A 24640-nucleotide genomic window follows, 5' to 3' on the forward strand; every position below is an offset into this window, starting at 1 on the left:
GTCTGTGTCCTTCAGCTTCCCCTTCTAGTCTCAGTTCTGAAAAGCCTTTTCCACAGCAGTGACATGACCTGATACTGCTTCATCCACAATCTACCACCCAGTCTAAAGTCTACCTTGTGACCACACCGTGCACAAACTGGTCAGAATTTGAGACTCAATTTCTAAGATTATAAGCATCTTACTAATAAAAATAATTTCCCAGGTCCACAGCACCTGTAACACACAAGGAACTGAAACGTTTGGGTTTTGAACTGAACAAAATTTTCCCAGTACAAAGCTAATCAGTCCACCAAGGAGAGAAATCTACAACCCTGGCCTGCAGAAGTGCAAGGCACTGGATGACTGCACTAAACTTGCCTTGCATATAAATGTTATGCAAAAAAAAAAAAAAAAAGTAATTTATCTAAACACAGTGTAGGTAGCTCTGCAATCAGTATCTCATAAATAAAGAAAGAAAGATGAAAGGAAAGCTTCTCTAATTGATTTAAAATTTTTTTCCAAGCAAAGAAATAATCTGACAACCAACAAGGTCATCAAGAGTTTAAAAAAAAAAAAAAAGATAGCCCTCAGGGGAAAAAGCGCACCTAAAAACTCCAATGAATCAAGACATCTGAACTGCTATCTATGAAAGAGGGATAATTTGGGAAAGCCTGAATAAGAGTAGAGGTGTTAAAAGAAAGTCAGTTGGGGACCAACCTGCAGAAGTACTTAAAATCCTGAAATTAATCCCTCTGGTGGACTGAACCCAATCTGCCCCGGGCTACCGGAATACCACTATGAGGAAAACCAGTGCCCAGGGAGAAGCAGGGCTCGTCACCCCAATGGCGGCAAATAGATTGAAACTAGGAGTGGGGAAGAGGAAGTGCCTACAGAAAACCAAGCCGTGTGTGACCTGACCATCGAAACAAGCAATCCAATTAGGAAGTAGGAAAAAACCCGACTGCAAAAACTCCCTCCTGGGGCCTTCGACACCCATACACTGGCTCAAGGTGCAATGGCTAGCAGAAGCAGTCACAGATATTAGCGATGGATTAGGAGCGCTAAAAATGATGTCGCTCAAAAATAATGTATGGATTAGGTCTTCAGCCTCAGCAGATAACGTTGATTTAAACATTTATTAAATGCCTACAGTAGTCACAGCACTCTGCAAGCTTCGGAAAAAGAGGGGAGAGAGGAAGCGGAGAAAAACATACCATTCCTGCCATCAGGGGAGTTTAAGCTTCACGGTGGAAAGCAGGCCTAGACATCAACAGACAGAACAGGATGATACAGAGAAGGAAAGGACTGGGTGTGGAAATCCCTGGCCTAAAGAGGCTTTCGAGAACCAAGGCAAGAAAGAGGGTTACCTCAACATAGCAGCTATGTTAAATGGTCAGAGGACAGTAAATATGATGGGGCTGTCAACTCTGGAAACAAAAGAAACTTACTGCAGCTCACAGGACTGAACAGAGACAAGAAATATAAACATAGCAGCACTGGGAAGATTTAGATAAATTGAAAATACAGAACTGGTAACAGTGATGATTAAATGAACGGAGAAGACAGAGAGAGATGGATTGAAAGACATAAATGCACAAGGTTTGGGAAAGGCTTAACCAGCAAGACCCACTAAGGAGACTGTTAAACTCCCACAAAAATTATTTGTAGGGGAGAGGCAAGATCATGGGAAAGGGGATGCATTAGCTAAAGGACACAAAAGAAAACATAATTTGTAATAGAGAGAAAAAAGTAAACCAAAGGGAAATAGATAGGCAATTGCTGTCTTCTCCAGGTTATAATTCACTTATAAAGAGCGGTGGAACATACATTTTAGGAAACTGGATCCACCCAGATATGAAATGTCTTGACTCTGGTGACCACTCCAGCTGAACAACAGGTATTAATCTTTAAAAAATGACTGGATATATACATCCTGGAATCTTAAATAGATGAGCTAAGACCAAGCCATCGTCTCCTAATAGTAATTTTTTCAGTCCTCTAACAAAGAAGTTTCAAGTGTTCTTCTCAAAAATGCCCAGATCAAACAAATCTGAAGCCGGTACAGAATGTCTCTGCTGGCGCTCTGACATATTCTATGTCCTTTGATCACATGCTGCAAGTCCCCAAATCTCTCCATTGGAAACCGGTGAAATGCTATATCCACTTCAGAGAGCTTCTGCTTTTCTCCAAGGTCCTCAATGCCAGGCTGGAGTCCCTCTGTAATCTGCTATTTGCTTTATGCTTCCCAGTCACACATGCAAGATCACAGTCAGCGGGTTTACTGGTTTGCCCCTGCTACACTTAGGGACTGCAGCCCCAGAGCTTCCTGTTGGTATGCATCTCAGCTGGCAGCATCGTCTGCTCTAGGGTCCAGAGGGACCACTCATCGTGCTTTCAGAAATCTAACCTGGAGGAAACAGGTTGAGAACCACCTTGAATCGTGTCAAAATGGCAAAGCACCCCTGGGGTCCTGCACAACAAATGGTGATATTAGCACCTGAAACCACCCTGCCTCTGAGAAAAAACCCTTAAGCATTGCGAGGTATCACTAATAATGTGCCTACCTGCGGCTCCGTCTCCCATCACCTGCCTAAAGAGGAGACCCAGTGGGCTCAGGCCTGGGAAACAAACCCCTCAAACAGGCAGCGAGGACTCTGGGAGATTAGGCAGACTGCAGCTTTAACAAAACTTATCCTACAGTGCCCAGGTCTGAATATTTAGAGGCCGTGCTGTGAAAGAACATTTATATGGTGGGTGAGTAAGTTCACAGGGAGGAGGCTGAAAGACAGGGTGATGGAAACAATACAAGTTGAAAGCATGAAACCACAGATGAGAGATGAGGGGAAGGGTTTCCACACTTCCCGGGGGTGGTGTGTGTGTGTGTGTGTGTGTGTGTGTGTGTGTGTGTGTGTGCATGCGCGTGCTGTCTTTGCCTACTACAATAGCACCGCAAGATCGGACTTCATGGGGAAATAAGTCAGCCCCTTCATCAAATGCCCAGGGGTTGTATTTCCTTTGTCATTAACACTCCAAGTGTAACACAAAGCCCGCAGCAGCCCTGGGCAATAGAGCACTAGGTTTTCCAGTTTCAGATCAAAGCCAAAAGCTCTCTAGGAAGTCCTGAGATGCACAATGTGTTATGTCCTTTAAGGCAGCAGCTCAGAAAACTCATAGCCTTTCTCCAAGATTTAGCACTTGTATCTTTGTGGCAAACAAGTGGATAACACACACTACACCTTTAGAGAAACCCTGATACATGTTCGGGCCACAGGAGCGCCACATACCAGTGTCCAAAATGGATCTCAGCCTGAAGGAGCTACATCTCCAAAGAGATGACGCTGGATTCGCCCTAATAATCCAAAAGCTTGGTGCCACAGAAACAGAATCAACAGCATCAGACATCCAACTGTACTCCTTCTGAGGGAAATACTACACACTCTAGCTTTTAACTCTGTCACATGTCCCAGCAACAAATCAAGCTCTAACCAAAATCTGGGAGCCGTGGCTAACCCATGAATTTCCGGGTGCTACTGGAAAAGAGTTGCCTAGAATGCAAACAGTTCCTTTGATCGTGCAGTTTTGTCCAGAGCCCTTCCTCTGGCTACAATTAGAAAGTAACCAAAAGGGGGGAATGGAAGTACACCGTTAGCCCTGGGCAAAACCTCCTTGCCTTCATGTATAATTTAATAGAATGAATTTGTCTCTGTATTTAAAAAACGGAAAATCCAATTTGCCCTACTATCCCCACAATATACAAAGGTGTCTCAGAAGATCTGTATTAGCTGATGTCACGTTAATTTTTAGGGTAGGGGGAAGATAAACATTAAAAGAACCTCCCCGTTCTTACCTGCAGGGCAAGCCCCACTGGGTCATCATCTGGGAGCTTGTAGGGAAGCCCACCCACAGCAGGAGTCTCTGCACACCACCTGCCCGCCCCTGAGGAAGCTCATGCAAAGACTCTCCCTCTTCATCTCCTCCTCCAGTTCCTTAATCTGCACCTTATCCCACTCTGTTCTTTTGTGTAGAATGAGCTCCAGTACCATAAGCTGCCAAGTTACTTTCTCTCCATTTCAAAGCCACTGACACCCCGTCCCCCAAAATGTCCCCAAATTCGAGAGAAGGCAATCTCCTGAGGGTTTCATTCAGCACCCTCCACGGTCCCTCCGTCATCTCCAAACAACTGTCAAGCATCCTTTGTTTCTGTGAGTACGAGACCATTACCCAATTCCCAAAACATACCCTCGACATCTTCTTTGGCGAGTCCATCAGCCCTGTTCTAACTAGGACAGCCGCATCGTCTTGTACACATTGTGCCGTGCACGAGGGCACCTGGCCAAGTGGACCGAGGGAGAGTGGGAGCTAAAATTCAGCCTCCACTCTACTTGCCAAGCCATGTGCCCTGACGTGAGGCTGCCTGAAGGAAGGGGCACCCTTCTCTAACCTGCACAAGGGGGCAATGCGGCCTAACAGAGGTCCCGACATCCAAGCCTTGAGTACTTGACTGGACTCCCCTTGTACTACAGGAACTGTTGGTATACAGTAAAGAACACTAGGGAAACCAAAGACTCCAAGGGGACTCCTGCTTGCCTAGTCATTACACACATATAGTTACAGCCTCACTGGGATCTCTGGGTGATTTCTGTTCCTACACCCATACTGTAAATCTCTTTAAGATAAGCAGAGAGCAGAATCTCCACTCATTGTGAGGGTTCCAGGGCGAATTCTTCAAGTAGAAAGACTCCTCCAGGGTGGGAGGCTACTGGAGCCACATCCACAGCCTCTCCTTCCTCATACCTTTCACCCCCAGGTGAGCTTTACCAAAAACAAAACCAGAACCCCTCGCTACAGATCAGTTTTCACCTAGCATGATCCTCTTTTATAGACGCAAAGTACTTTCATGTTTTATAAATGAAAGCCACCAACACAAGCACACTCAAACCCAAAAGGTGCCATCCCTTAAAATCGTTCAAGACAAAAGCCTACAAGGCATGGCAGACATGTTTTCAACACATGGCCTCTGCCTAACTCCCAAACTCATTTCTTACCAACCCCTGGCATTAAGCATCCTCTATTCCAGTCATACAAAATTACTCACAGTTCATCACATGCCCCACATTCTCTCTCTTTTCATGAGTAACCGGGAATATTCACAGGACATACATGATCTGGCCCTGCCCATATTTTGGACCACACAGGCATCACACCACTCATGCACCATCCGCAGAGGCCATCCACTCCCTATTCCCAAACTCACCCGATTCTTGTCATTGCTGCTGTCTCGGTCAGAAATTGTCTTCTCCTCACTTTTTACCTAGCTAACTCCTAATCAGCCTTCAGGCCTTCCTCACTTCCTCAAAGAAGCCTTCCCAGATTATGCATTCTTATAAACGCTAACCTTTCCTTTCATAACACAAGACATAAACGTGATTACTTGCGAATTTCCCCTACTAGATTTTAAAGTTCCATGAGAGTAGTTCCACGAGGGTTTATTCCCCACTGCAATCCCAGCATAGCATCTGGTACAAAGTGGGTACCCAGTAAGTATTTATCAATGACAATGAACCTATTCATTTGCATTCCTAAACCTGTGCTGTCCATTACAGTAGCCACTACACACCTGTGGCTACTGAGCCCTAGAAATATGCTAGGATGAACTGAGATCCGAGTATAAAATATACACCAGATTTCCAAGACACAGTAAAAATAAAAGTAAAATATCTCATGAATTTTTTACATTCATTAAATGTTGAAATGATACTGTTTTGGATATAGTAAGTCAAATAAACTGCATTAAAATTAATGTTCTTTAAAACATAGCTACTAGACAATTTTAAATAACACACAGAGCTCACATTTGGGGCTTGCATCATGGACAGTGCACATTTGGGGCTTGCATTATTGGACAGTGCTGGTCTACAGTGCCCTTTCTCTCATCTGCTCACTTCTCGTCTGTGAGCACTCAAGAGGTATACGAGCTGCTCCTGGAAAGACTTCCCAAGCACCCACCACAACAGGGCTCTTCACAGCACCCACCACCACTGTACTCAAAGTGTATTATATTAATTTCTTATGTGACCCTCATTAAAATCTTCCAAAGGAATTTAATGAACAAATAAGGGAAATCATTCTTCATTTCACTCAAAAGCCATATGTTGACTCTTAGAGCTGAGACTCACTTAGAACTTTCTTAAAATGGAGTAATATCTCAGGAGTGAACAGAAGTCTAACAAATAAAATAAGAGATAACCTACCTTGGTAAAGAAGAAGAAATTCTATAAACATGATCCTGCCTAAACTGGGAGATGTATTCCAACAACTTTTGTCATCCGCTAGGTTAAGGGAAATCCATCCATTATTCCCTGAGGAGTTCCAAAGGATCCAAGAAAAACGAAAACTTCTCAGTGGTAGTTTAGTTCTTACTCCAGAAAACTTGCTATCGTCAGACCTAAGCTATAAACTCCCCCACGCCCCTAAAAACTACTTAAAATTCAGCTACTGAGTCTCCTTAATTCCAACTGCATGGCACAAATGCAGAACTGTGGACTACTCCCAGCGCTGACAAAACTGGACATGTGTATTTACTCTGTGCAATGAGGCAGAGCTACAGTTACCGAGAGAACCTTATTTTGGCATTTCTAGGCTTTCGTGCATTTACATTCTCAACCTTACCACAATCCTGCTTGCTGCATTAAATTGCCTCCTCTGTGGGAAAGAAAAGGCTGGGGGGTTGGGGGTCGAGATGAACTGATTGGCCAGACATTCAAAGAACCCATCTTGTATGGGTTTCTTACGCATGATCTGACTCAAAAGACAATCACAATATTTTCATTTGACTCTTATGGGCTGTCTCTAAACTCTCACACAAATGAAAACAGGGCCTGAATTTCAACTCATGAATGCACCAAGACGTGCAAAACATCAGAAAAGCAAATTTCAAGTCTCTAGAACTACAAAAGGGATACATTAAAAAGCCACACAGCACTAACTTCAACCACACTGTTCAATTTGCCTGTGGCACCGGCTCTCACTGAGGACCCAGTTCTATAACCAATCGACACAGTTACACACTTTAGTTATCAGAAGGCAAAAACAGGGGCTAAAAAGATGTCTGTAAAAACAAGACAGCCAGACAAACAAAGAAGTTCAACCACAATCCCTTTCCCCAACCTCTTATAACATAACAATGGAAAGAAAATGACCACAGAATTTAAAACAAAACTGCCTGCAGTTTTCAGCCTAAACATAATTTCTCAAAGTTGACATACCAAAATCATACACATTGGCTAGGCAAGCACCCTTGCTGCCAAAAGATCCAACAAGCAGCAAGAAACAGTACAGCTAATAATTCCAGTTACCACTTGGAAAAGATGAGTAGGTGGCCCCAGATAATATATATACCAAGATTCATTTCTTCCTAGAGCAAAAGCGTACAGATCAAATCCAAATGACCAGCAGAACAAGCCTTACTATCATGCATGTGAGACATAGATCTTTTCCTCCCCTTATCCTCATATAATAAGATCTCGTTAATAAACAAGACTCATTTACCACCTAACATATACCAACCTTAACTCCTCTCAAGCCCCTTAGGGAGGAATGCCAACAGGGCCCATCGAAAATGAAGGAGAGTAGTGGGTGTGGTTCAGGAGAAATTGAGACCTGTCCAATAGCAGCTAGGCTGCAAATGCTAGGAAATAATACTTTGGCGATTTACACTACTTGTCCGTTAGCATTCTCCCACACATGGACCACATCTAACTAATTCTCCACCTCCTCCCCTTTGGTTTTGGAAAAGAGGCTTTGCTGCTTTTCTCATCTCACCTGTGTATTCTCCCCCTCCAGCCTCGGTGGTCGGATGCTGGACAAGTGGATGGTCTTGTAGTCCCCAGAGTTCAGCTTCACAACAATGGCATCGGCATTCAGCACCTGCATCACCTGTGGGCGAGAAGGCAAAAATGCTTAAATGTTGCCTTGATAGCCCAAATCTCATAGCACACATGCTAAGGAGCAAGGCACACCCAGTTACAGGAAGAAGGATGAGATCAAGAGCCATCTGGGGTAGATCCAATATCTTTCTTTATGGTACAACAATGTTGAAGAAAACTATCCTATAATTATCAGCCCCCAAAGAGATGGTGATTTCTCATCGAGGCAGGATCTGTGTCATTCATAAAGACAGTCAAGCTTTTTTTAAATCTTTTGCCCTGATCAAGATTTGTGGTTAACTACAAAGCTTACGAACTGGAAATCCAGTCTCTACGTGCTATTGAAGATTTTCCTTGAAACAGGTTCTAAGCTACAATCAAAATGCCTATCACAACATGATTCTAGGAAAAGAGGCAAGGGCTGGATTAGAAGAAGGTAGCAGCACTAGATGAGAAAGAACCAAAATAGGACGCCCCAATGCAGAGCAGAAAAATCAAAGGCAAGTGAAGGGCAAAAAGAATTGTCATCTCAGCGTGCGAAAGGAGATGCTCAGCTGTTAATCTCACCGGCAGAAACATTAAATTGCTAAGATATTACTTCAGCTACTCTGAAAGCCTCCTTTTCAGATCACTACTATGGGCATCTCTGTTTTGGAACCCAAAGTCAGTAACACTGGACCCCACTCTCAGCCAATGATTAACTCCCAATCTGGGGTAGTTTACGAGGATATCTATTCAAGGGCAAAAGCACAAATATTCCTCTGTGGAGGTTATTAGAACACTCCACCAACGTGTAGAGAATAAAATTCCATTGAAACCAGACTGGGACCACATCAGGGTTGTAACTAGACCTCATAATTCAGCCAGCAGTCTACAATTCACCCAATTATATTCAGAACCTGTTGTTACAAGGCTGTTTGGATTTTTTTGCAAGTAACACTTTACCATGAGGTAGCTATTGACTACAAAACACAGTCACCGTATACAGAACCAAAACTAACTCTCCTAGGCTTCAATCAGACCCCAACAGGAGCAAACAGGTAGCTGAACAAACTACTGGGGTCAGCTGCACCGTGAGTGTAGACTTGCAAAATTCCCTTCCTCTTTTACATGTGAAACAAAAGGAGCCAGCCTCTCCTTTGCTGTGGTGGGTATCACACTGGTAAGTATCCAGAAGAGCCTTCACTAACTATTCCCTGGAAGGCTCACAACCTTTTACAACAGAATATACCCATTTATTTGCAGACTCCTGCAAGAGTGGCTAGTCTCTACCTTTTCCAGAGAACCAGCCAACCACACACAAAAAAAGAGTAAAGAGTAATTTGAGGGACAATCTGAAGAAGGAGCAAAAAGCAAAACCAAGTGAGAAATTTTACATGACAGGAAATAGCAGGAGGAACGCGCCATCAAACAGAATGAATGAAAAAAGAAAGACGACAGCTGGAATCAAGCTATAAGTCCATGGATGGCTGACTACCGCTCGTGGATGGGAAGACATCCTGGGGTTTTAACACGGTAAGTAATAGAAGCAGTGTAGAGAAAAACAGGCCAGGGCCAAAAGAGTAGTCAAGAGTCTGAGAAAGAGCCGTGTAGATTAGGAGAGGGGGTAATTATTTTTAATTTTCAACTATGTCTAAGATTAACTTGCAAACCTGAATGCAGGAAATAAAAAAACAGGCTCAAATAACCACAGCCATTCTGCTATAACCTTTTTCATAGATCTGAGAGTCACATAAAGGCTAATGCTAAAACTCAGACAGCCAGAATCCAAAACTCATCTGACCAGAAAACCTTAGTGAAGTCCAAAGGTAATCAAAAGCATGATGTGTGGTCACAAGAGGGCCAAGTCAAGGTCAGGAATGATTATCTACGTATGAGTGGTGCCTAAGTGTATAGGACCCTCCAAATCAAAGAGCCCCTTATACCAGGCCCAATCACTTTAAGTGTAGATCTTAAAAACAGCCAAGAAGGTATAACCGAGAACACAGACTCAGTAACTGCAAAAAACAGAGTACATCTTGTTCCCATTATCACCTAGACACATTAATGCCAAGTAAAAATGCCCATCATAATGGAATCTCCCTCTCACTCCCTAAAGACAGCAGCAGTGGCTTGGCCAACTGACCAAAAGAAAAAGACCTCAGCTAATGATTTCCCTATGCTTCAAAATCCCACATTTGTATGACATGGATTACAGCACATGGGGGTAGGGGAGGGGGCCACGAGGTATCCATGCTACGTACTATACTGCTATCCCACCTTCAAACCAAAAATTCCACAAAGCCAAACCAAGCAAAACAGCTCGTACAGCAAATCAATACTGCTCCTCCCTCAAAAGTACAGGACCACTGCCCAACAGATACAGTAATCAGCAGGCATCTCAAGTGCACGCACACCACGGTATTTCCTACATCTCAATGATGGACCAAGCTACACATTCCTCTCACTGCAAAACTAACTCCTATTAAATTGTCAATTGCCAAAAACATAGGGAAGCTTCCTGTAATCAAGACATGAGAAATATCTAGACATTCTCTACTCCCTAGTCATGCTCAGAGAGAAATACAACCAGGGAAAGTATCATAGTGCTCGCACCTTCACCCCCCGATTACAGAATGTGAAGATCTAAGCACACCCCGGTGACAAGTTACTGGTATTCGTCACCCCTTATGATGCGTTAGCAGCCGCGGCAGCAGCAAACGGCTTCTTGGGGCTGTAAATTTCAGGCCTCAGCAGCAGACTCTGCTCGGCATCTCCCTGATTAGCAACCTCCTCTTCAGGAACTGTACACTCTGACGCTGCCAGCTAAACGAGGTCTGCCCTTCTGAAGGGGTGTGAGTGTGCGTGTGTGTGTGTGTGTGTGTGTGTGTGTGTGTGTGTGTGTGTGTGTGTGTGTGTGTGTGTGTGTGTGTGTGTGTGTGTGTGTGTGTGTGTGTGTGTGTGTGTGTGTGTGTGTGTGTGTGGTTTATGGTGTTTTATTCCTCTGTAAATTGTGTCATTACTGTCCGGAGAACAAGCAGCTCCTGGGCAGAGACATGGAAGAAACAATAAAATAGTAGTTACAGTCACACACTGTGCAGTAAGTAAAATGCAGAGCGGATTACTATCGAAAGCCTGCTCGTCAGCACCATCACAGACCACATTTATAACAGTAATATTTCTGATGGTGCTTTTCATCAGGACATTCTGAAGTATGCCCACATCATCGCTTACTTTCTCCACAAGCTACTGATCCCTAGTCAAAACACACACACACACACACACACACACACACACACACACTCACACACACACCCTACCCTACCACACGCTCCAAGAGCAGAATCAACACAGAAAAAAAGGTCACTGGCTGGACTTGAGATATATGCCCTAAATCCAATTCCCTCCCCATTTCTTAGATCTAAACTGTAAAAGGAAAAATGAGTGGCTTGATGACACGCGCAGACTAAGGGCTGCCAAAAGTCAGGAGAATGGCAGCGTGCTGTCAGGGGCAAGGGACGTCCATCCCTCCCCCTGGCCTCCTGCCACACTCCCCATCTGCGGAGCCCATCCACAGTGCTGTGCTCTGGATGCAAAGGGCTGCTGCTGCTCAGCTTGTAAAAACCCTGCGGCATCCATGCAATGAACATAAAGAGCCGCCAACAGCCTCCTGAGCTAGAGACCCTCAGAAGAGTCCCCAGACACAACCACCAGTGCTCCCAAAGCTGCCTAAGTTATCAGTACCAGATAGGAAGAAAAGGAACATCAGCCCAAACAGGGCTCCTTCAGGCACCACCAGCGAGCGCCCTCGATGGGGCCACTGGAAATGGGACACCAAACACCCTTTCTACTGACATCCGGCTGCCTCTCCTGCTCCCCGAGGCTGTCTGCCAGGTCTGTTCTCCCCAAGCTGCTCCTGGAAACACTAGTGAAACAACACCAAAGTGGCGGAAATATGGAGCACCCCACCCAGTTACAGCAATGGCCGGGGCCCACTGCACAGATCCCTTCCCCAGCCCCCAGAACAGCACAGCTGCCGCCCTTTGTCCTCACACAACACAAAGCGCCACTTTCTGATGCAAATACCCCTAGGCACCTAAGCGCAAGCCAACAAACTGGACACCTTAAGGGGTACTTAAAAGGAAGCCAAGCACCAGACAAATTCCCACAGAGGGGCAGCCCACAAAATACCCAACCCATACTCCTCGTAACTGTCAAGGTCACCAAAAGCAAAGAAAATCTGAGAAACCATCAAATCCAAGAGGAGCTTAACGAGATATGACAACTAAATTTAGCGTGCTATTGAGGATGAGATTCTGCAACAGAAAACAGACATTAGAGGGGAAGTAATTTTAGTTGATAATAACGTATCAATGCCGATATACTACTTACAGTCGACGTGCCATAATCATGTCAGATAATAATAAGGGAAGCTGGGGGGAGTGGTGAAAGGGGGTAATGTGGGAACTCCGTAGTATCTGTTAATTTTTCTGTAAATCTAAAACTCTTCTAAAAATAAAGTCTCAATTTAAAAAGCTAGGTAAATGTTTACAAGTCTTTCCTAATTCAATCATTTTCTTATCAGCAAATTAGTTTGCTAACTTAGGCTACAAACCAAGTCTTGACCTCGTTTTGGTATAGGAGAGGCCACCTTCCTAGCCAGACCATCCCCAGAACTTCCTTTTCATCTGAAAGCCATATGACAAAAGGTCAAGGAAGCAGCTAGTATTTTTTGTTCTCTCCACGTTACCAAATAGGAATATAAAAGTCTAGCCAAAATTACTAAATATCCTTGCTTAAAAACCATCTCAGAGGGCTTCCCTGGTGGCACAGTGGTTGAGAGTCCGCCTGCCGACACAGGGGACATGGGTTCGTGCCCCGGTCCGGGAAGATCCCACATGCCACGGAGCAGCTGGGCCCGTGAGCCATGGGCGCTGAGCCTGTGCGTCCGGAGCCTGTGCTCCGCAACGGGAGCAGCCGCAACAGTGAGAGGCCTGCGTACCGCAAAAACAAAAAAAACCATCTCAGAGAGACATGATAATGAGCTCCATTCAAAGCTATGACATTTTTGCACAGCAAAAAATCATCAGGGCCAAACCCAATAAGTACTAGAATCCACTGCATCCATAGATAGCTTATAACCGGACCTCCAAAACTGGACATGGCCAACAATATCACACAGTTAACCACTTAGGGTTATCTCCCGGATGAAGCCCTGAAGGGTAATAAGCTCCTTGAGAACGGGAACCACTTCTCATTCTTTTGCATCTTCTCGAAGCACCTAGTGTGGGGCTCTGTTGGTTAAGCAATCCATTGGTACAGAGAACCAAGCTAGAGGCCTCTAACTTACCAGGCCGGGCAGTGAGAAGACTCCACCCCCTCTCCCCACCCCCAAGTGTTATTCAGGTCTGTGAAATCTGCAAGGCCCAAGCATCCAGCAGCAGGGACAGGGATGCCAAGCCATGTGCTCAAGGGACCATATGGCTACCAACAGCACAGATCAGCTAAAACGCCACAGGGAAGGCAGGCAGGAAACTGGCAAGCCACGACAGGCACAAAAGTCTCAAGTAGGCTCAGCTAATCGCTGTGAAGTGAACATTCCTCTCTGCTAACCTGGAGAGACAAGGATAGCCCTCCCTAGCATCTCCTTCCTTAAGAAGAGAAGCTGCTTAAGCAGAGAATGGAAACCAGTCTTTCAGTGCCACATGTATCCAGAGAATACTTTGTTGAGTTTCAAATTTCTCAGAAGTGAGACTCTCGGCCAACATTCCAACCTACAGCTTTGCATCAGTTCCAGAAGTCACCCAGAGGGTCCCAGAGGCACCTGGTTAAAGAGTTCACAGGTCACCTTTAGCAGGCTTCGCAGGCTATTTAGCTGTTCCCTGTACAATTAACTCCTGGGAGAGAGTGGTCCTCTCTTCAGCAGTCACTCTATCTGTTCAGGCCTTAGGGTCACATCAGGCTCAGAGCAGAATCCTTCAGCGAGAACTTGCATGACTGTCAGACTATGGTAGGGAGGGCCCAAGGCACGTGCTTAGGACCTTTTTAGGTTTCCTTGAAAGAGTAGTTTGTCATTAACAAATGTTTTAAATTCGGCAAAATGACTACAAAACTGCAGCTGGGTTCTAGCTTGTGAAAAGAAATACAGATCATTTTCCCTTTTACATTTAATGCTGATATCCCATGTTCTACAACAGGGTTTGGTAAACTGTGGCCAAGGGCCCACCACTTACTCTTGTAAATAAAGTTTTAGTGGAACACAGCCACGCCCATCATTTACATATTACCCACAGCTGTTTTCTTGCTACAGTGGCAGAATTGAGTTGTTGCAAAGAGACTGTATGACCCAGAAAGCCTAAAATATTTACTATATAGTCCTTTAAGAAAAAGTTGGTCAAGCTCCGCTCTACAACATATTAGAAAATGAACACACATGGGATGTGCACTAGTTACCATTCCTGGGGAGCAAATATCCTCCAAAATATTCCTAAGGAAACAACTGCCATTTACAGAGAGATTTATTCCATTGTCTAAAAACTGGAAATGTGATAAACTACATAATAACTTACTGGGGACTAGTTAAATAAATTACGATGCAGCCTTATAATGGAACACTGTGAACTAAAGCAAGTTCAAATATTTATTCTGTTACTCTCCCTAAATAACTCTACACAAAAATAAAGGGTTTGGGGGGCTGTTTTTTATTTTGTTTTGTTTTGTTGTTTGCCAAAAGCCCAAAAGGACAAAGATAATGAGAGAGAAGAATATAGCAACAAAACCTGGAAGCTGGAAAGCAGAGGGATGAGTGGTAACTGACTCCACAGACTCACAAAAGCTACATCCTGAGCTAGTGGTGAGAAAAGAAAATAGCCTTTCTGATTGATACTGCAGACTTCCCCTACCCAAGAGTAAGAAACTATCAAATCAGGAATCTCAAGGGGGGATGAAAATAAGGCCCAAAACTAGGACTGGTTTAAAATCTATGTAAGAAGCACCTGGATTTCAAGATGTATACCCTAAATCCCATACATGAGTTCATTGCTCCTAAGCCAGGGTTGAATACCTAATTCTTTGAGAGAGACAACCAAGGATCACCAAATAACTGAGGAAAGCCTCTAATACGGAAAATAAGGGGTCAAAATAACCAAAGAGAATTAAAAACAACTTAGACAACAAAGACTATGCAGGGAGAAAAAAATCTTCAAAAAATTATTATTAATTCCTCAAAAGCCTAACAGATGATATTCATCTCTGAAATAAGTATTACATGTTATTTTTTAAACAGTATAAGAGAAACATTCAGAGAACAAAGAAAGCTCTTAGAAATTAAAATACAGCATCATAAATGAAATGTCTAATAGAAGAGATGAGAGACAAATATGAAGATATCTAGAAAGAAAAGACAAAAAGATGGAAAATATTAAGAAAAAATTAGATGACTAGTGCACGAATTCAAACATCCAAACAGGAATTCTAGAAAAACAGAGAGCAGATAAACAAGATGGAAATCAACAACAAAATAGTTGAAATTCCCAGACATAAAGGACTAAAAATTAAACCACAACGTGCTCACACATGGGTAAACAAAGAGCCTCATTGTGAAATTTCAGAATAAAGAAGAATTTGCTAACAGCTTACAGAAATAAAAAATATATCATAAGGATGAGAGATCAGACCACTAAAATACATGGAAAAAAAAAACTCCAATAGATAAATGACAGTGGAGCAATGACTTCATAATTCTAAAAGAAAATAACTTCTAACATAAAATTCTATACCCACCTAAACTATCATGTGTAATAACAGAGTAGATATGAAAGGTCTCAAAAAATTTACCTACCAAGCACTCTTTTCCCAAGAAGCTACAGAATGTGTGCCACCAAAATAAAGTAGTAAATCATAAAGAAGCCAAAAGATCCAGCAAACACAGTACCAATCCAGGAGTGAGGCAAAGAAAAACTCAGGATAATGGTAAAGAAATCGAAAGATGACAGCTTTATAAAAGAAAAAACAAGAACTAATCCAGGCTGGTACAGGTTACAAGGCTCCTGGAAAGTAGTATTGAAAAAGATAAAGGATAACAGACTGAATCAATGTCTTGAGAAGAGATTTAGACAGCCAGAATGTGGGGGCTGAATTAATATGTATGAGAAAGATATATACATAAATTTTAAAATAATTATTACCTCCAGGGAAAACAAAAAATCATGCAGGAAATGAAAAGTATTCATAATATGCTATATGGCTCGGAAGTGATTAGCATTTACAAAGTAAACATTGAATATTAACTGAGCCAGAATTATGGTATAGTCCTATTAGAAGGCATAGAGAAAAATACATGCACACCCATGTGTGAAAAAACTAAATCTTCTCCTTCTATGGTGTGAAGGAAAAGGGGTTATGCCTGAAAAATCAAGAGTGAGCAATGTAACATTTTATTCCAAGACATGGATTAGCAAAGAGTTGAAAATGGCTGCCTCGAGGGAGAGGGAAACAAACAGTACATTTCTTAAGCAGAGAATAGAGTTCTTTAAAAATGTTTACATAAATGGCTGCCTCAAGGGAGAGGGAAACAGTACATTTCTGTTTTTCTTTTCCTTTTTTTTTTTAAGTGACTCAGCCTTTGCAGTGTTGTTTTGGGAGGTCACCACTCTTTTTTTAAAATTTTATTTATTTATTTATTTATTTATTTATTTTTGGCTGCATTGGGTCTTCGTTGCTGCATGCTTTCTCCAGTTGCTGCGAGCAGGGGCTGCTCTTTGTTGCAGTGCGCGGGCTTTAGGAGCACAGACTTCAGTAGTTGTGGCACGTGGGTTCAGTAGTTGTGGCTCACATGCTCTAGAGCACAGGCTCAGTAGTTGTGGCGCATGGGCTTAGTTGCTCCGCGACATGTGGGATCTTCCCGGGCCAGGGATCAAACCCGTGTCCCCTGCATTGGCAGGTGGATTCTTAACCACTGCACAACCAGGGAAGCCCCCAGACAGTACATTTCTTAAGAAGACCTTAGAGTTCTTTAAAAATGTTTACGTGTTAAAAATAAAAACTTACAAACTTAAAAATTATATACAAAGGAATACAAGTCAGGACTATTCAAAAGTTGCTGCCAGTCTGCAATGAGATAAGGCACTTGTAGCAGAACATAAATCAACTACATCACCAAGAACATTTTTCTGTAGCAAGATTTTCTTGATGAAAGCAGCAATGCCTTGGTTTACATTCTGGCTCAAGCTCCTTATATCATATCAAGGTACTCTGAGTAGGACTGGTATAGATCAAGGGTCAGCAGACTTCTTCGGTAAAGGGCCAGATAGCAAATATTTTAGGCTCTGCAGGCCATATGGTCTCTGTCACAACCATTCACCTCTGCCATGGTATCACAAAAACAGCTCTAGACAATATGTAAACGAACAGACATGGCTATGTGCCAACTTACTCATGACACTGAAATTTGAATTTCATATTATTTCAATGTGCCACAGAAATTTTTTTTCTACGTAAAATCCATTCTTAGCTCACAGGCCACACAAAAACAAGTGACGGGCCAAATCTGGCCCGTGGGCCATAGTTTGCCAACCTCCGAGATTGACAGTATATCAACTTTGTTTTTAAAAAAAAAAAACAAACCTGTGTCATAGTAATTCCATCTAGTATGAGTGTTTTTCCTTCTTTTTTATGTTTTTTCCTGTTTTAAAAACAAAAATAAGGCTGAAGAATTTCCAAAATTCAGTAAGTTTCAAAAACCATTTATCTACCTATAAACACCTTTTTCTCTCTACTCTCTGAACAAGTCTATATCCAAATGACCTAAATTTATGTTTAGGATACTACAGGATCCTTAATCAGTTGGCTTTTGGAGGCAATCTCCTCTACTCTGGCATTGTAACAAATAAAACTTCATTGTAATTAAAAACAAAAGCAAAAAAAATGCCTCACCCTGTTTTAAAACAAAAAAGACAAAACATAGATTCTGGGATCCTGGATTTTTTAAAATGGAAGAAATGTCCTATAAATGTCCTAAAGCTCTCCTTTTTCTAGTTATCAATAAAATCATTTTCAAGATAAATGCAAAGCCACTGACTCAATTGTCTAATCCTTTAGCTGAAGAATTTTTCTTCAGCAATGCCTTAGGTTCCCCAACCTGCCAAGGCCAAAAAACCCTTCAAAATCTTCTAGGTTTCTCTACAAACTCAATTTCAACTGAGGAGGGGCTGCTAGGGACAGTACAGGATAATGAGACCCTCCCAAGGGTCATCTACATCACTAATATCACAGATGCCCAAAGTGATGATGGTGGAAAATGGAAGGCCTGCCTCCTTGGTGAGTGAATTATCATCCTTTCATTGTGCAGTGTAGTCTTTAGAACAGATTATAGGAAACATAAACACACCAAGTAAGTTTCAGTTAGGCAGAGTAGCCATGCCCAAGTTCCCAAACTAGTATGGTCCTCACAAAAAGAAGCAGGGGTCCATTCTGATCTTCATCAAGATGTGGAAGATGCATAGGGAGTATCCAACCAGGGGCTCCTCCCACTAATGTCCACTAAAAGTCACGATTATACTTAATCTTACAGGTGCTTAGAGACCATCTACCAGAAGAGGGAAGGGGCCGCTTGAACATTCTGTGACCTACTACTTTGGGCATCATAAAAAAGAAAGTGAAGAAATTCAGCTAATTCCTCGGAGACTTGTTAAAAATTTTACCATTCTAAGAAAAAGCATTCCAGGATTTTTCAGACTGACAGTGCCACCTAGTGGCTTTGCATCTTAAACTCACTATTAGACATTTTTAGCACAGCCACTTCTCAAGCTCAAGGATACGGATATTTAACCACTTTAAGTCCATAAAGACAAAGCTTCCATTATGTCTTGCCAAAATTAACAAACAGTTAAAAACACTAGCAATTTTGGGAAAGTGAGGTCTACCACAGGTTCTAACACTCAAGGTACCAAACCCCACAATGAAGGAAAAAACACTTCTACAGCACTCCTGCTGGACCCAAACAATCTATCCAGTAGCTCTAGTTCACATCAGAGAAATCCATCCCAGGACACATCAGTGGAGAGCCCTCAATAAAACACATCACTAGTTATTAGAGAAATGCAAATCAAAACTACAATGAGGTATCACCTCACACCAGTTAGAATGGGCATCATCAGAAAATCTACAAACAACAAATGCTGGAGAGGGTGTGGAGAAAAGGGAACTCTCCTGCACTGTTGGTGGGAATGTAAATTGATACACCCACTATGGAGAACAGTATGGAGGTTCCTTAAAAAACTAAAAATAGGGCTTCCCTGGTGGCGCAGTGGTTGAGAGTCCGCCTGCCGATGCAGGGGACATGGGTTCGTGCCCCGGTCCAGGAAGATCCCACATGCCGCGGAGCGGCTGGGCCCGTGAGCCATGGCTGCTGAGCCTGCACGTCCGGAGCCTGTGCTCCGCAACGGGAGAGGCCACAGCAGTGAGAGGCACACGTACCACAAAAAAAAAAAAAAAAAAAAAACTAAAAATAGAATTACCATATGACCCAGCAATCCCACTACTGGGCATATACCCAGAGAAAACCATAATTCAAAAAGACACATGCACCCCAATGTTCACTGCAGCACTATTTACAATAGCCAGGTCATGGAAGCAACCTAAATGTCCATCGACAGACGAATGGATAAAGAAGATCTGGTACATATATACAATGGAATATTACTCAGCCATAAAAAGGAACGAAATTGGGTCATTTGTAGAGACGGGGATGTTTCTAGAGACTGTCATACAGAGTGAAGTAAGTCAGAAAGAGAAAAACAAATATCGTATATTAACGCATGTATGTGGAACCTAGAAAAATGGTACAGATGACCTGGTTTTCAGGGCAGAAATAGAGACACAGATGTAGAGAACAAACGTATGGACACCAAGGGGGGGAAGCCACGGGGAGGGGGGGGTGGGGGGTGATAAATTGGGCAATTGGGATTGACATGTATACACTGATGTATATAAAATGGATGACTAATAAGAACCTGCTGTATAAAAAATAAATTAAATTAAATTTAAAAAAAACACAAAACACATCACATTAGAAAAAATTCAAATCCACAAGAGTCCCAAAACAGAAAGGAGAGAAATTTGAAGTCATATATACTTGGGCATAAGAAATCTAAGAGAGGGCGTTCCCTGGCAGTCCAGTGGTTAGGACTCAGTGCTTTCACTGCCATTGGCCCAGGTTCAATCCCTGGTGGGAACTAAGATCCTACAGGCCATGCAGCATGGCCAAAAAAAGAAAAGAGAAATCTAAGAGAATGTCATTTGCTAAATGGACAGAACCTCCAGAATATGAGAGAGATTTCAAGGGGTCAACGTCTACAACTTTAACCCATGAACTTCTAGTGAAGTTATGCAAATTCAAGGCAAGAAATTTAAGTTCTTATGGTTTCTAAGTCCGCTACAATAAATACACACGTGCATGCAATCATGCACACACATCCATGCAAGCCATGCAGTGGTTTGCCTAAAATAGAAATGCTTCAGCTCTTGACTGATTATTCAGAGCTCTGTATTATCACTAGACATCGTCCACAATGCATCTCCAGATGCGGAGAATGACTCACCTTGGCAACAAACTGCTTGTCCTTTTGGTCCAAATTAGCAGTGGGAGCCACATAGTCTCTCCATATTCTCAGCCTGCGCTCCTTGGCAAACCTGGCAACAAAGCAAGGATGCAAATCACTCAGATGGACTAGGTCAGCAATGGAATCCACCATCACCACAGGAGCAAACAGCACAGAATCCTACCCTATCTCATAGACAAGGCACCCAGCAGAAACGGCCAATCAAACCTGAACAAAGCATGACAGCCACAAGAAAAACTGTACAGCAACTGGAACTATCCAAGATGCATATATACCATAAACCCATGGCTGATAGGCTGAGGTCTGGGTGTACACTTTTCTGAGTCTGGACAGTACAAGTCCACCTCAATAATTAGCTCTTTTGGCTTATCAAGTACCTCCTGAGCTACTACTAAATGCCAGGCGCTGGAATGACGAACACAGAGCAACTACTCTCTTAAATGGGAGGGAGAACACACACATCTAACAAATATATTTTTTAAAAAGCATAGGCCTGCTCAATTTCCATTTGAATTATGAAAAGGTTGTCAGCAACCCAAAGCCCATGTGGAAAACAAGAACAAAATTGTCACTCTAGTGCAACTAATGATTATGAAAAATGGACAAAAATCCAATAGAATTTCACTGCCAAAAGGTAAAAAATCATGCTGGCGGAAATTTGTTTTAGAGTAGTAAGCCCAGGAGACATTTTTTTGAGTCAGATTAAGAGAGGGAAAGGGAATATGTGCAAAGATTTTTTTTTAATCATATATATACGCACACACATATATTATATATCAGTAAAAAACTGTCAAAGTATTTATTGAGAAATAAATGGATGGAGGGGAAAGGGACTATTAAACTAGTATTTCTGAAAACAGTATTGCAACCTTTAAAAGCAGCATGTAGTAGTTGTAAAGCACATGAAATACTTTAATACAGATTTACCAACAATGCAAGCAAGTCTATAACACAGCATGCAAAACAACAGGCAAGTAATCATATCACTGAAACATGATCTGCATTCCTTGGTCTAAACCTGTTTTTTAATGATGAGCACTCTTAAAAATCTCTTATAGATGTTATAAAACATGTAGAAACTACTGTCACTGTAACTCACTTTCTTCAGAGAGAGGCAGGAACTTAAAGAATGCAAAAAGAACTACCAACCAAAGTAATAATTTAGAATAACAGACTTACAGGATTTTCTGAACAACAATAAAAAAATTGAGCATCATGAAATAATCAGAGGTATCTGGAACACTGTGCTTGATAAGGGTATTGTATCTTTTGAATTTAACTGTGGAACATAAAAATACTAGACAACCACTAGACAACTGTACAACCACTGTGTTTTTTCAATCAGTCTACCTTTGTCAGGCAGGCCATATCAAATGGCCCAGATAAAAAATCCCAAGTATTTCTGCTTACAGGTACAGAAAGCTGTAAAAGAGCTAGCAAAGGGGAAACACAGTCATTTAATTCACGTTCTTGCACATCTCCTAGCTGTGCACCTCAAAGGCAAAAATGTGAAGTTATCAAGACCGTTATAGTCTTACGACTCTGAAATAAGCCACACAGGCTTGAGTGGAATGTTGTCACTAATGGTCCTGGCCTTCTACCTAAATGTATCCTGAGAGACAGTTGCTGGGACTTTGAGAACATCATCTCTATTCATCTACCTGCTTCATTTTCTTCCATCTGCCCCATCAGGAACATCAAGTTCACCTATATACCTGGAAACATTTTGAAACAGCCACTGATCTTGGCAAGATCCAACTAGCATTTGCCTGGAAATCAGTTATTGCTACATCTGCTTTAACCATGAGGCACCTAGCCAAAAACACCTCACAGTTGCATTAGCATTTATAACTACAACATACTGTTAGATAAATTAGGGCATCAGGCCTCACAACAACACTGGATAGTTCTGTTTGGGGACCCACCGGCTCTATCTTACCATCATATGCCTGGCTCCAGCCTGTATGTCGGGAAGTAGCTGATAAGCTATTTCACTGTCCTCAAATAAGCCTCAAGTTTATTTCATTTCAAATGCCTAAAACCTGGAATTTAAGTGAGGGGCTTGGAGAAACAGTGTACTGAAAACGCTAAAAAAGCAAGTCAGGTGAAGAATAATGTCTGAGTGAAAAATCTAGGCCCTTAGTATACAGCACTGAATTAGACTGAACCTGGAGACTTATAAGTAAGCCACTCCTCTCTGAGATCCTGGCCTCTTTGGGAATTTCCCTAATCCTTTACACTGACATGGATGGGTGAGAGAAGATCCCTAGATTTCCTCCCCTGAAGATCCCTACCAAGATCCTTGGCTGGAAGGCTTCCCCGACAGACCTTACCTCTCAGCCGCCCTCAGCTTTTCTGCACCCCGTGTGTAAACTGCAATCGACCAATCCACACAGCGGGCAAAACCTTCCTTCAGGAGGAGCTCTGTGATGTTGCCATTCTGAAAAACGAGGCACGTGAGAAAGCAGGCATAGATTAGATTCTATTGCAAGAGAATCTGTTTCTCTAGACTTCTGACATGATTAACATTGCCACAGTCTACTTTGCAGTTTAAAAAAAAAAAAAAGAAGAGCCATTTCTCTCATTAAGAAATCAGCCATAAGAGGGGAGATGCTGCTCTGCAACTCCTTTCAACAGCCGTGGCTTCACATCCCACAACACCCAGCACAGTAACTCTCACTTAACAGGGGTAGGATAAATGTTAGTGGCATTGAATGGAATTGACATTTCAATAGCTCTTCTTGTGGGCTGAGGATGTTAATCTTCAGTAGAGATTATACCTATTATTTCCTTCCCTGAGATCAGCACTTACTCCCCTTTTCATAAGGGGAAAGCTAAAGAACAGGCTGAGTAAGGGATAACTTAAGTTACATTTTGCCCAGTGAATTGCAATTCACATTCTGTGACACAGAGCCATCTGGCAGGGCTCTGGCAGACAGCTAGCACTCCAGAAGAAACAGACATGACCTTGGCACATTACAAACCAAGCCTCCCAGCCTTCCACAACTGCCATCATGGAAGAATTCTTTAGCCAAAGAGTAACAATAGTTTATTCTGTATTGGATAGAGGTTACAATAATGAAAATCTACTTAAACTTGGGTGCTAAAAACCAAAGTCATTTCCCATCCAAGAATACCCCACCTACCAAAGTATACAACAGAGTAAAACTCCCAATAGTCAGAACTACAAGAACTTAAAGAACCTGGTTCCTACTCAAAAGCAGAGTTAGGCAGTAACTGGATAAGGCCTGGAACAGTTTTTCCATAGAATGGTTTCCTCTTCAGAGTTCTACCAAAACCCCACATAGCTAACTTCTAGACCTGCATACAAAACTCACCAATCCCATCTACAAGCTTCATCACCACTTCTCACTGATGTGGCAACCTCCCACCTTTCTTATTGGCAAGCTTTAGGACCAGCCCTTGGGAAAATAAGTGCTAGAGTCCTTCCTCCCCTTATAAACCCAGTAACAACTGAGATGAGTTTTCTAAAAGTACAAAGTTGCAGATTTGTCCAATTCTATCAGGTAACTGATAACTCCCTAGAAAAGGCCTCAAAATCAGTAGATTATAATCCTGCCAAGATATTTCAGTGGCTCATGAATATACAGGGGAAGAAGAAAAGCAAACTACAGCTCTTCAAACCCCAAGTGGAACCCCACACACACACACCCCCACATGGCCCAGTCTGCATAGGCACACTCACTGGATGAAGGATGGTACCCAGAATGTTCTGGTTGTGGCAGCTCTCCAGAATGATCTGGACATCTCTCTGAAGCAGTCGAGACTCGGTGAAAAATTTGGCTTCGGCGGCAAAAGGTTCTGGTGTTTCACTGCCATCTGCTTCCCGTCGAAAAGTTGGGCACTAAAGCAAAAGTAAGGCGAGTGGGTGACGCAGCCTAATGTGAGTGCTGGGCTCGCTCAGGCCACAGGGAACCGTCCGAAAAGCACAAACCCCACAAAACTGAGCTTGGAAAGGTCTCAAATCAGGTCTTCCAACCCTTTTTAAAGCATACTGATAAAATGCAACTAGAGATATCGTCATCCCACACTTTTTGGTAAAGCAAACAAAACTCATGTTACCATGGGGAAAATCATCTTAATTATATCAATACTTGAAAATGACCCCTTGCCAAG

At 42.5% G+C, this 24640-nt stretch overlaps 1 protein-coding gene across 1 annotated transcript in view; it reads right to left on the reverse strand.

The window, feature by feature from the left end:
* SND1 (staphylococcal nuclease and tudor domain containing 1) overlaps positions 1-24640 on the reverse strand; it is a 417876-nt gene that overhangs the window by 337423 nt on the left and 55813 nt on the right. Inside the window, exons 7-10 of the mRNA XM_060156765.1 lie at positions 24210-24368; positions 22837-22943; positions 20483-20573; positions 7801-7914 (exon numbers count right to left, since the gene is read on the reverse strand). Of these exons, the coding sequence (XP_060012748.1) occupies positions 7801-7914; positions 20483-20573; positions 22837-22943; positions 24210-24368 (471 nt within the window). The remainder of the gene's footprint in view (positions 1-7800; positions 7915-20482; positions 20574-22836; positions 22944-24209; positions 24369-24640) is intronic.

The sequence above is a fragment of the Lagenorhynchus albirostris genome, chromosome 8 (assembly GCF_949774975.1).
Source record: "Lagenorhynchus albirostris chromosome 8, mLagAlb1.1, whole genome shotgun sequence".
NCBI lineage: Eukaryota > Metazoa > Chordata > Mammalia > Artiodactyla > Delphinidae > Lagenorhynchus > Lagenorhynchus albirostris.